The 11852-nt window shown below is 37.7% G+C and overlaps 1 protein-coding gene across 1 annotated transcript; it reads right to left on the bottom strand.

Moving 5' to 3' along the window:
- Positions 1-1704: 1704 nt before the first annotated feature.
- On the bottom strand, positions 1705-5567 carry LOC103416766 (uncharacterized). Its single transcript, XM_029097082.2, has 3 exons — positions 4951-5567; positions 2863-3100; positions 1705-2173 (listed from the first exon to the last, which is right to left on the bottom strand). Exons 1-3 carry the CDS (start codon positions 5242-5244, stop codon positions 2022-2024), a joined length of 684 nt encoding a protein of 227 aa, XP_028952915.1. The 5' UTR covers positions 5245-5567; the 3' UTR covers positions 1705-2021.
- Positions 5568-11852: the final 6285 nt, after the last annotated feature.

The raw sequence follows: 11852 nt of genomic DNA, 5'->3' as shown, positions 1-11852 counted from the left end.
CATTGGCACAACATGAAGAAGTATGTGTTCCAATGAGTCATCTCAACCTCTATTAATAGGGAAGTCCCCTACAATCACAAATTAACTTTTCATTGTTTACAAGATTATACATAGAATGCACTAAATATTAGAGAACCTTATTGAGTCCATATCCCTATATTGTGGTAATTATACCAAATAATTATATCTGGTAAAATCACTTCAACGGGACCAAGTCCTTTTAGAAGGTACAGACTTGGGTTCATAGCCTTCTTTGGTCTAACCATAAGTCTCTTAAGAAGTTTACGTAACCAAAGGAACTCACGTATTTGTTGTGCCATAACACTTTATTCAGCCTCAGCCGAAGAACATGACACCACCTTTTGTTTCTTGTTATGCCATGTAACTAAATTTCCTCCCACCTTCAGTGAGTGCATAAATTGGTGAACAACGCCTTCAACATAGGCAATAACGAGATGAGTATAAGCTAATAAATTAATTGCCTTACAAGCCTTTAATATCTACCCTTATCAATAGGCATCTGATTAGGATATATACCCAAATGATGGTTTTCCATAATAGGTACACTTCAAATCATCTTTGTTTTCTTGAGAAAATGTACGAGAATTCAAAGAGGAATTTGAAGGTTCATTGGCACGAGGATTTGCATTTGGCTGAGGCACCATAGCCACGACAACTACTCCTTGGCTGCTGCCACTACAGCACTACTTTCACCCATAATGGTGGCTTGGCGTTGTGCTTCACGACGGACAATATAAAACACCAGGGTTGAGTTCGCAGGATATCACTTTGAATTTCATTGAATACATCGTCAAGGCCCGCCAGGAAAGCAGACATATGGTCCAATTGAATCTCCTCCTGCAGCGTCTTCAAATGTTTTGCACATTCCATTTTGATCAGCCTTTGTTGATCCAACTCTTGCCACACAGATTTGATGTCGCATAGCACACACCAACTGGACATCCCTCCTGTCAAAGTCTAAAGGACTTAACCTTTCTACCCATAAATGTGGCATATATCAGAGCCGTCATAGTGAGTTCGAGCAACCTCCTCCCACACTTCTTTGGCAGTTCAAAGGTGAATGAAAAAACCCATGAGAGCCGACTTTATAGAGTTAATTAAATATCATTTTACAATGGCATTCCCAGTCTCCAATGTCTCGAAATCAACACTTCATTCACTAGGTTCCTTGACACTCCCCGTCAAGAACCCCTTCTTACCATGTCCTGCATATGCATCTCTAATACCTTGGGTCAAAGAGGATAATTTGATCCACTCAATTTCATTGCATTAGGCACAGCGAAAGCATCACTCTGGGTCACAACTGAATTCAATACATAACTATTTGTTGAACCAATGATCCCTTCTTTCAACTTTTGCCCTGAACTTAGCTCTGAAAAGTTCACCATCCTGACAAAGGAAGGCAGCAGCAGCAGTCAAGCACAGACGGGCACTGGTACAGCAGATACAGCACGCACATCACAGTTTGTACTTTGAAGCAGCAGCAGGATCACAGCCGTGCAGGTAATTAGGGTCAGGGTTAGAATCGCACTGGGCTCATATGCCAAGTATAAACATACACAATGCCTAATCTCACAAGGAAAGAAATATACACAATCTTTTTCTTACCAAAACAAGGGAGTCCTAGAATCTTTACAAATCACCTCAAGCCAACATAAACGACCGCAGCTGCAGATTGCTATATACATGAACAGATCACAACTCCTCGAGGGAAGAGTTGTTGTGTTTAATATATACGGCATTATGCCTATGTTCTGTGCAATTTAACATCTGCAACACATATATTATACAAAAGAGGCCGATATATAGTAGTTTTATATGGACAAGAAAATAGACAAACTTAGGAAAACCTATACAATACCCCGCCTCCCTTGCCTTGACAATAATTCAACAAATATGCATCAAACTGTAGATAAGAAACGACATTGTCATATATCTCGACAAGGGTCTGGAAACCTGGCATATGCTTCAATCGGACACTTTATTTTTTTTATTATTTTTCAATCTGCCTTATCGATTGCTGAATGATGGCGAGCATGCCTAGTATAAGAGTAAGCTGCAAGCGCTGAACCAGTCGCACCAAATGACTTCTTAGCAAGGCCCAGAGATTTCTTTGTTGCCAGCAACACGATCCAAAAGAATCCAATCCAACCTAATTAGGGGAACAAAGAAATATGATAAGAACCTTGACTCAATGGGAAGTGGAATAATAGACAATTCAAAATATAGATCGATCAGCCATCGATGAACTGTATTATACAGGCCATCAATTTGATGCAAAGCCCAGAATTTCCGGTAAGAAGTGCACATATATTCAAATAATGTAGCATACAGAAAATCAAGTGGCAAAAAGTTAATTGCGGTCAGTAGCTTGGTCGCACTTAAGTACATAGACTAATTGTTTGTATCTTGATCAAATGTTACTGTGGTGTATATTTAATCAGAGAGAGTAGCAGCCTGATTGCAAGGTCATACATTTAACCATGGGGCACGCAAACACTTCAACAGAACCAAAAGAAAGGCAACAACTAGGACCCCTAAATAATCACAAAGAACAGAGACAAGGACCCCTGAAACCTTACACACTATCTTCGCCTTAGGGTCGTTAATTTTGAATGGAAATTTCTTTTCATAAACTTATTACTTACTGTCTCATCTATATGTATTAGTAGACCTGATAAGTACGATTGTCGCAAATTTAGAAAGCTACCACTAACATAGTGGTAAATGCCTTATACGACACTTTTAGTCAATATAGGTTGTTCTTCGATATGTAGGGGTAAGTATTAAAAACTAGAGAGAATTAGCAGAAGTAATGGTTAATTGGTCATCCCGTCCTACCTGTAGTAAACAGAACAGCTCCCATTGCAGTTATTGTTGTGGCAGAAATAACAAAAACAGCCACTGATAATGCTCCAATGTATATAACTGTTACACAGGCAAAGAAAATGGCCAAGAACCCTCCGGCAGCTGCCAAAGACAGTAGGAGAGAAATAACAACGGCATTGAAAGTTGCTGCCATTAAGAAAAGCATGAAGACAAGCAATCCTGTCAAGGCAACAAGAGTAATTGTGCCAACCTGCATCAAAAGAATCAGTTGTTAACTCAAGTGTCTCCTCGAAATTATCTATAATAATATCAATCATCAATAGTCAAACTGTAAAATTAGACTTGTTCAAATCACAGCAATTGAAAGTTCGAACAATAAGACAAAAAATTTGAGCAAAAGTGCATTTTCTTTGGTGATTAGTTATTATTCATGAAGACATATTAAACATAATGTCTTAGATCCATGATATAGAAAATTGCACGGAAATGTAGGCTTAACTTAAAAGAAAAATTATCCTTACTCAACATATACCAAACAACTAAGAAGCTAATACAAGATGAATTTATCTGATGATGGAAACAGATTTATCATTCACAAGAATAGCTGGTCTGTAGCCTATAAAACATAAATACAACAGAGGTAAAAAGGCAGATGCTGCCGGCACAATAATAGACGTTTGCTCTTTACAACGGTACTAAGACTAACACAACTAGTACAACTGAGCTATCATACTGTGAACTCTGTTGTCTATCATGCCCCCTCAAACTTGGTGTGCGAAAGAAGAAATCTAGCAGAAGCCAAACAACCGGGAAATATCTCAGTACGTTGATCCTGACTGAGCACATATTGAACAAGGGATATCCTTACAGGTAACTTTTTCCCCAACAAAGTATTCACTCCTTCGAATTTCCTTGAGTTTTTTAACTACAATACATTCTTCTACTTCTATTCTACTTTATGTTTCTTCTTATTCTTCTAAGTCTTCCTCATCTATTCTACATGCAGCCCTCGTGGAGCATTTGTTTCCTCTCCTTTTTGTATTCAATCACCATCCTATGCAAATGAGATCCAAATCTGGCATCTCTAAGAAAACGGTTATGGTTTCTAATGCACTATTCATCTATGCAATCATCACCTACTACTAAATCTACTTTTTCTGTGGTTTTTAATTCCCTTAATGGACAGCTGCAGTGGCAGAGGTTTACAGCCGTTCAACAAGAAGGAACTTGATATTTGGCTCCTCTTCCACCCGATAAGGAAACACAAGAAACGGAAGTATCCCTACTGATGTGCTCCCCCATCACCATAATATACATGGTCAATGCAATGGGACAATAAAGCAGCAGATAATCGAGACATAATACATTCATAGGTATTTGTACATATCACAGACCAATGGGGAGAAAGACACTAACAAGACCAACTCCTACCCCTATCCCTAATTCCCTCATAAGCAAAACTCCATACAATGTGAACCCAATGTAGTGCAGAATGCCCAGCGGGACTCCAAATCCATGAGCTTTTTCTTGTGTCCCATTGATGAATTGACCCGACAAATTTTGATGCAGCTGAATTCCGCCACCATAGTTATGAAACATCATTTCCCCTCTTCCCTTCAACTAACTAAATCTAATTTAATTGACCAAAATCACGAAACTGTTGACAAAGAATGTAATTTGATTCAATCACCAAAATAAACATCAACATCCATAAAACATACCAAACACATTCCAACTAACATCCCATAACTGAAACAATGGATTTTCTAGTATGCACGGGACCATACTAAACGCCGAGATCCTTGGCCATTGAACCCGTTTGATGCACATCCAACCCTCCACTGGTTTAGTGCATACCATACACCGGAGCATAGTAAAACTTTCGCTAAAACAAAACAAATGTTATTTCGAGAGCTAAACAAGCTGTTGTCTTTATAGCAATGTACAAACCCCAGATGCAAAATGTACAACCTTCATAAGCACGCAGAGCTCTGGAAACAACAAAAAATCAAACTCTATCTTCTCCTAGATTGCAACATACAACTAGATAAAGCGCAAGGTACAAGTAGTTCAAGAGCTAAGGTCACCAACAATACTCACAGAGATAACCAGGAGTGCACGGAGAGGACTCCCCCTCCGAGTCCACAGAAGAACGTTCCGCCCACTGTTTCTAGAAGCTTCGCGAAGCAGCGGAACGTTCTTGGCTAGGGAGGTTTTGATCCGGTGAAACAGCGGAGCAGTAGCGCCGGCACTGGTGGAGCCGGGGAAGAAGATCTCAATGATCAGACGGTGGAAAACGCCGTAGAGAGTCTCCTCCCGTTTGGTGTGGACCTCGCCGTCGTGGTCGATGACGTCCACGTGGACTCCGCCGTTGGTTCCGTACGGCTCCGCCATTGGGGCACTGAACGGACAGTTCGCTGAGCAAGGAGTGATGTAACTCTAATTTGGCGATTAGCGATTTTGGCAGTTGGAGGAATAATGTTGTTTGTGATGATGATAATGTTTGAGGTGGTTGACTTGATTGGTGGCCGCTGGAGGCGCTACGTGCGCGTCTCAAGGCCCAACGATCGGAAATTACCGGGAAGTTTTAGTTTTCTTTAGAAAAAGACAGTTCTGCCCTTACTCGTACCGAATGAGCCGCTATGCTAACCCGAGTAATTTTTGACGTGCTTAATGTGATCTTTCAAATTAAATGGTAGTGAACAGATTTCACACACTGTATCCAATAAGCCCAAGATTCAGCTATAAGTTCAAACTACTATGCTCGATCAATACTAATCATAGTTAATAAATTATGAAATTAGTATAATATGTGAAAAATACCGAGCTTTATTGTTAGGCAACTTTGCTAAAAAAATATTTTGAAAATTTCGGTAATTTTTTAAAATTTTAAAATTTATTTATTTTTACATTAAAATACTAATCGGGGATTTTATAGGTATTATGAAAAATGGGTCAAAACAATATGTATTAAACGTGAAAAGTTCGTATCTACATTAATCATAATACATGCAATTTAACGGTTAATTATAAATGTACAAAAAATAGGAGTGTTAAAAACATACGTACGTATGTATTTGATACATATATTATATGTGAATTTACTACCTTATTTATCATGACGCCAATTAAATGGACCCACCCCACCCCACTCTATTTTGTGTTTATAATATTTGAACCCGTCCCGTACTCGCCTCGAATTAGCTGGACCCGTCCTGCCCCTTACTCGTCTTGAATCGGCTAGACCCGTCCCGCCCTGCAAGTCCAAGGTCTATTTGCCCACCACTACTTTCAGTATATAATGTTAAGAGCTTTTTTTTTTATCTTTCAGTATTTTTATTTTTTGATATATAAATTGTAATTGCCCTTCTTGATCAGGTAAGTTAATTGTTGGAACCAAATTCGTGCACCTCTGTGAGTGGGGGTTGAGCACAAATCCGAGGAAACTTAAGCAACCTGCAAAATAGTAAAACAATTGTGAGCAAGCCTTAGACCGGGCCGAGAGGGGGGTTGTGCCGGTCAAAGGCTCTCTGATGGTCAAGTTAGTGAATGCTTTTAGACTCAAGCAGTGAGTAAGAGAATTAAAGTGGCATTACTACAATATTAGCTTTAGGTGATGGATGATGATGGCGGATATTAGAAAAATCATGTCAGATAAATTATATCCGATACATCATTTAATTAGTGACGGATATTAGAAAAATCATATTGGTTATATCCAACATAAAGTCCTAGCGGATATTTAATGGCGGATATAAAAAAAAAATCATGTCGGTTATAACCAACAGTATTTTTTAATCTTTTTAAAAAAAATATTTTTGACACATTTTGGTGGTTTTTAAGTTAATGGTGGCGGTTATAACCAACATAAATTGATTATTTTATTATTTTACTTTCTGGCGGATATTATTTTAGTATTTTGACGGTTATAACCGACAGAAATGAAAATTTTATTATTTTAAAATGTTATATTGATTATAAATAAATAAATAAACACATATTTTAAATATATATTTTTTCACTCATGACCCTAAAGTTTAATGAACCCAATTCCCATGAGCCATAAATTTTCTGAGAGAATAATAATAACAAAATACAATCTGAAGCTCAATCATTTTTGTAATAAGGATTATGCTCCCTCACAGGCAAGCAACAAGATATAAGGAAATTCAAACAAATTTTTTCAATGTTTCACAAAGAACATTGTCTGGCACATAAACACACATGAACATCTGGTGTACTCTATCATGTATGATTTTATTATTTTAAAATGTTATATTGATTAAAAATAAATAAATAAGCACAGGTTTTTAAAAAAAAATTCACTCATGGTGACACACCCCGATCCTAAAATTAGGGCGTGCTGGCCGTCACGTGGGCGTAACGTAACCAAAAGTGCGACGCGGAAGCAAAAGGTAAAAGAAATACAAAGGAATAAAAACCATCTACTAGCAATAATATCCAAATAACATGCTAGAGTGAGTTTAAGTGTGAAACACACATAATCAGAGCATAAGTACTACGTGCAATCAAGTAGGACCATTCCTAAATTACAACACCCAAAGGTGAGTCCTACATTTAAGTAGTCTGTTAGAACGCCATGGGAATTCTCGTGAGCCACCAACACTACTAACTAGAACCTGGAGGGGCGCAAAACAAGATTGAGTGGGTTAGTAAAACAAAGCTTTTTGAAAATATTTCATTTAATAACACTTCTAACCCCTCGCTGTAAAACCTGTATACTTTCCCAGAAAAATAGTATATATATATATATAACCATATATAACAACAAATAACTCAAATCACAAGTCTTTAACACTTTTCAGGAAATATGCCATGCTATGCTTCAAAACATAATAAGGATGCATCAATATAACAGGTGAAATATGGAATCAACCGGAGACCTTGCAGTTGTCCTGTACGGCTAATTCTATAGCTCAATATCCAATCCAACCGGAGTCACCAACTGTGACCTGTACGGCACTACTCTGCACATAAATCGAAACTACCTAAAGTAGTCTGTACGACAAGAATGGTGTAAGAATATGCTCTAGTGCTTCTCTCATCAACAACTGTATAACAATCTAAAGTTATCTACAAGTCGGAACCACCTCTAATGGTCTGTACGACACGCTGGACTTCTAATGGTCTATACGACATGCACCTACTTGGATCCAAGGTGAGTGTGTGGTGCGTGGTGAATAATACAAGCACTGACACCGGGGGTGCAGATTATGAGCTCTCAACATAAATCACATCAAACAATAAACAATAACTAACTCACCTGATACTCACCTGTGTGTCCACAACACCATTTCACATATATGCATCAAATACTAGTTCATATATTTCATATAATATGTATGCATGGCATTTTAAAACATACTTTCATTTAAATTCAATTTCTGGGAAAAGTCAGTAGTATATAGGTATATACTGAAAATAACTGCCCATTCACTGGTATGTCGAAGGGTCGTAACCCCCGTGACACCCTTGAATGCGCTCGTCCTCGGGATAGGTCTCACCTATATGCGAAACAACTATAAAAACGTTACTTTAAAACATATAGGCAAAACTAGCTAATAACTTCTCATACATTGCTTAATTTGGGTATATGAATATACCACAGTGACCTACTTGACGTCACAGACATCAAGATATTTTTAAAATAATTTTTCATCGCCACACGCGCCCCCACGCGTCGAGAGGGGCACGGTGCTATACGCCCCCACGCGCGTCATCCCCTACCTCCAGACGCCGAAAAATCTCGCCGGCATTGGAAACTGGGCAAACCTGTAAATGCCTTTGTCTCGCTCGATTTTGCACCATTTTCCATGAATTTTTCACCAAAATGTCACAAATCAAAAAAGGAAGAAGGTTATACCTCTTTGGAGCCTCAAAACCTTCGAAATCATGTCGGGAAATTTCTACCAAAACCGGCCACATTCGAACCTCATGATCCTGACGTCCAAAACCTTCAAACAAAGCACTCCGAGCTTCGTGAGAACCTTCTAAAGCTCGCTGTGAACTTGGATTGTCCTAAAACGTAACCATTCAAAAGTTCATGAATAGTGCTCAACTCGGAGTTGAGTTTTCAACATGATATTGAACGATTCCTTACCTGAAATGGGTACCAGAGAGTTCGTGTGGTCTCTAGGAGCACGATGGTGGTCTCAAACACGATGATCTGTGATGTTTTGATGGTCTTTGGGTGTGGTCCGTACGAGTTCGAAGGGAGATAGAGAATGAACTGAGAGAAATGAGAGAGAGAATGTGCGGGAGAGAGAGAGATAGAGGAATCTGATTGTGTGTGTGTGGTCCGCCTAAGTCCCTAACCACACAAAATGCACACAATTTTTAATCCAACTTAACTTTTTCTAAGAGTTTAGGAAGGTATGCTTTATTCAAATAAACATGTCACACATACCTTAGCAACCTTTAAGGGCAATTCCATCAATTCACATCAACGATAAATGAAATTTCGGGACGGGCTATGACAATTTACCCTTCTTATAGAATTTCATCCTCAAAATTCATACAACCAATCAATCCACTAATACTCATAAAACAACCTCGGATACATATCTCTCATTCGATCTTCTGTCTCCCAAGTAGCTTCTTCTACTGAGTGGTTCCTCCACAATACTTTTACCAAGCTCACTATCTTATTCCTTAGAACCTTGTCTTTCCAATCTAAGATAGTCACTGGTTCCTCATCATACGTCAAATCCGGATTAATCTCCAAAGGTTGAGGAGGAATCACATGTGAAGGATCTGAAACATAATGTCGAAGCATCGAGACATGAAACACATTATGTACCTTAGAGAACTCCGGAGGAAACTCCAATCTGTAAGCAACTTCACCAATCCTTTCAGTGATCTCATAAAGTCCTATGTACCTAGGACTTAGCTTGTCCTTCTTTCCAAACCGCACTACACCTCTCCAAGGTGACAATTTTAAGAATACCAAATTACCCACATCATATACTTGATCAGTGACATGTCTATCTGCTAAACTCTTTTGTCGATCCTGGACCGCTTTCAAGTTAGACTTAATCATCTATACATTTTGAGTAGTCTCATCCACAATCTCTGGGCCCTCTAACACTCTTTCGCCAACCTCTGACCAACACAATGGCGTACGACAAGCTTTTTGAGACCACCATCGTGCTCCTGGAGACCACACGAACTCTCTGTGATGTTTTGATGGTCTTTGGGTGTGGTCCGTACGAGTTCGAAGGGAGAAAGAGAATGAACTGAGAGAAAGGAGAGAGAGAACGTGCGGGAGAGAGAGAAGAATCTGATTGTGTATGTGTAGTCCTCCTAAGTCCCTAACCACACAAAATGCACACAATTTTTAATCCAACTTAACTTTTTCCAAGACTTTAGGAAGGTATGCTTTATTCAAATAAACATGTTACACATACCTTAGCAACCTATAAGGGCAATTCCGTCAATTCACATCAACGATAAATGAAATTTCGGGACGGGCTGTGACACATGGCCCTATCGAATATAATCGACACAAACAAAACAAAATTTTGGACGTCCGCCAGAATAATCTCTTAATGTTTTTTTTTGGTGATTTTTTACACATGTTATCTCGGAATATATACAAACATATTTGACGATTGGATCGTTGAAACTAGTTTCGTAGAATGCATATCCTATCAAATTGATAGATTTAACAAACACTTAAAGAGTTAATGTTATACTTCCATTAAGTATAAAATAAGATTTATCCACTAGTGTAAATATTTTAAATTGAAGATCGAATTCATTCATTGCATTCTTATAGGGTCGAGGAGTGTAGTTGTAAAAAATCATCAAAATCGGAGCTAAAATAACCGTTAAATTGTGATTTTTCGTTTATAACAATCGAAAACTTTTGTTCCATTACCTAATCTCTGAATGTTTGTTTTTTTTGCGAATTTTTACGTATGCGATCTCAGAGTGTATACAAACAAGTTTGAAGGTTAGATCATTGAAAAACATTTCGTAGAATGCGTATCACATCAAAACGGTAGATTAAACAAACAATTAAGAGTTAATGTTATACTTCCCCATCAAGTATAAAATAAGATTTTGTGGTATCTACTAGTGTAAATATTTTAAATTGAAGATCGAATCTGTTCAATGCATTCTTATAGGGTCGAGGAGTGTAGCTGTAAAAAATCATCAAAATCGGAGCTAAAATAACAGTTAAATTGTGATTTTTCGTTTATAACCGTCGAAAACTTTTGTTCTGTTACCTAATCTCTGAATGTTTATTTTTTGTGATTTTTTATGTATGCGATCTCGGAGTGTGTACAAACAAGTTTGACGGTTAGATCATTAAAAAAAGTTTTGTAGAATGTGTATCGCGTCAAAACGGTAGATTAATTAAACACTTAAGAGTTTGTGGTATCCACTAGTGTAAATATGTTAAATTGAAGATCAAATTTATTCATTGCATTCTTATAGGATTAAGGAGTGTAGCTGTAAAAAATCATTAAAATCGGAGCTAAAATAACAGTTAAATTGTGAATTTTCGTTTATAACCGTCGAAAACTTTTGTTACGTTACGTAATCTCTGAATGTTGGTTTTTTACAATTTTTTACGTATGCAATCTCAGAGTGTGTACAAATAAGTTTGACGGTTGGATCATTGAAAAACGTTTCGTAGAATGCATATCGCGTCAATACGGTAGATTAAACAAACACTTAATATTATACTTCCATTAAGTATAAAATAAGATTTTGTGGTATCCACTAGTGTAAATATTTTAAAGTGAAGATCGAATTCGTTCATTGCATTCTTATAGGGTCGAGGAGTGTAGATGTAAAAAAATCATCAAAACCGAAGCTAAAATAACCATTAAATTGTGATTTTTCGTTTATAACCGTCGAAAACTTTTGTTCCGTTACCTAATTTCTGAATGTTTTTTTTTTGCGATTTTTTACGTATGCGATCTTGCAACATCTACAAACAAGTTTGACAGTTAGATCATTGAAACTAGTTT

The sequence above is a fragment of the Malus domestica genome, chromosome 17, assembly GCF_042453785.1.
Source record: "Malus domestica chromosome 17, GDT2T_hap1".
Classification (NCBI taxonomy): Eukaryota; Viridiplantae; Streptophyta; class Magnoliopsida; order Rosales; family Rosaceae; genus Malus; species Malus domestica.
This window is presented reverse-complemented; position numbering and strand designations above follow the sequence as displayed.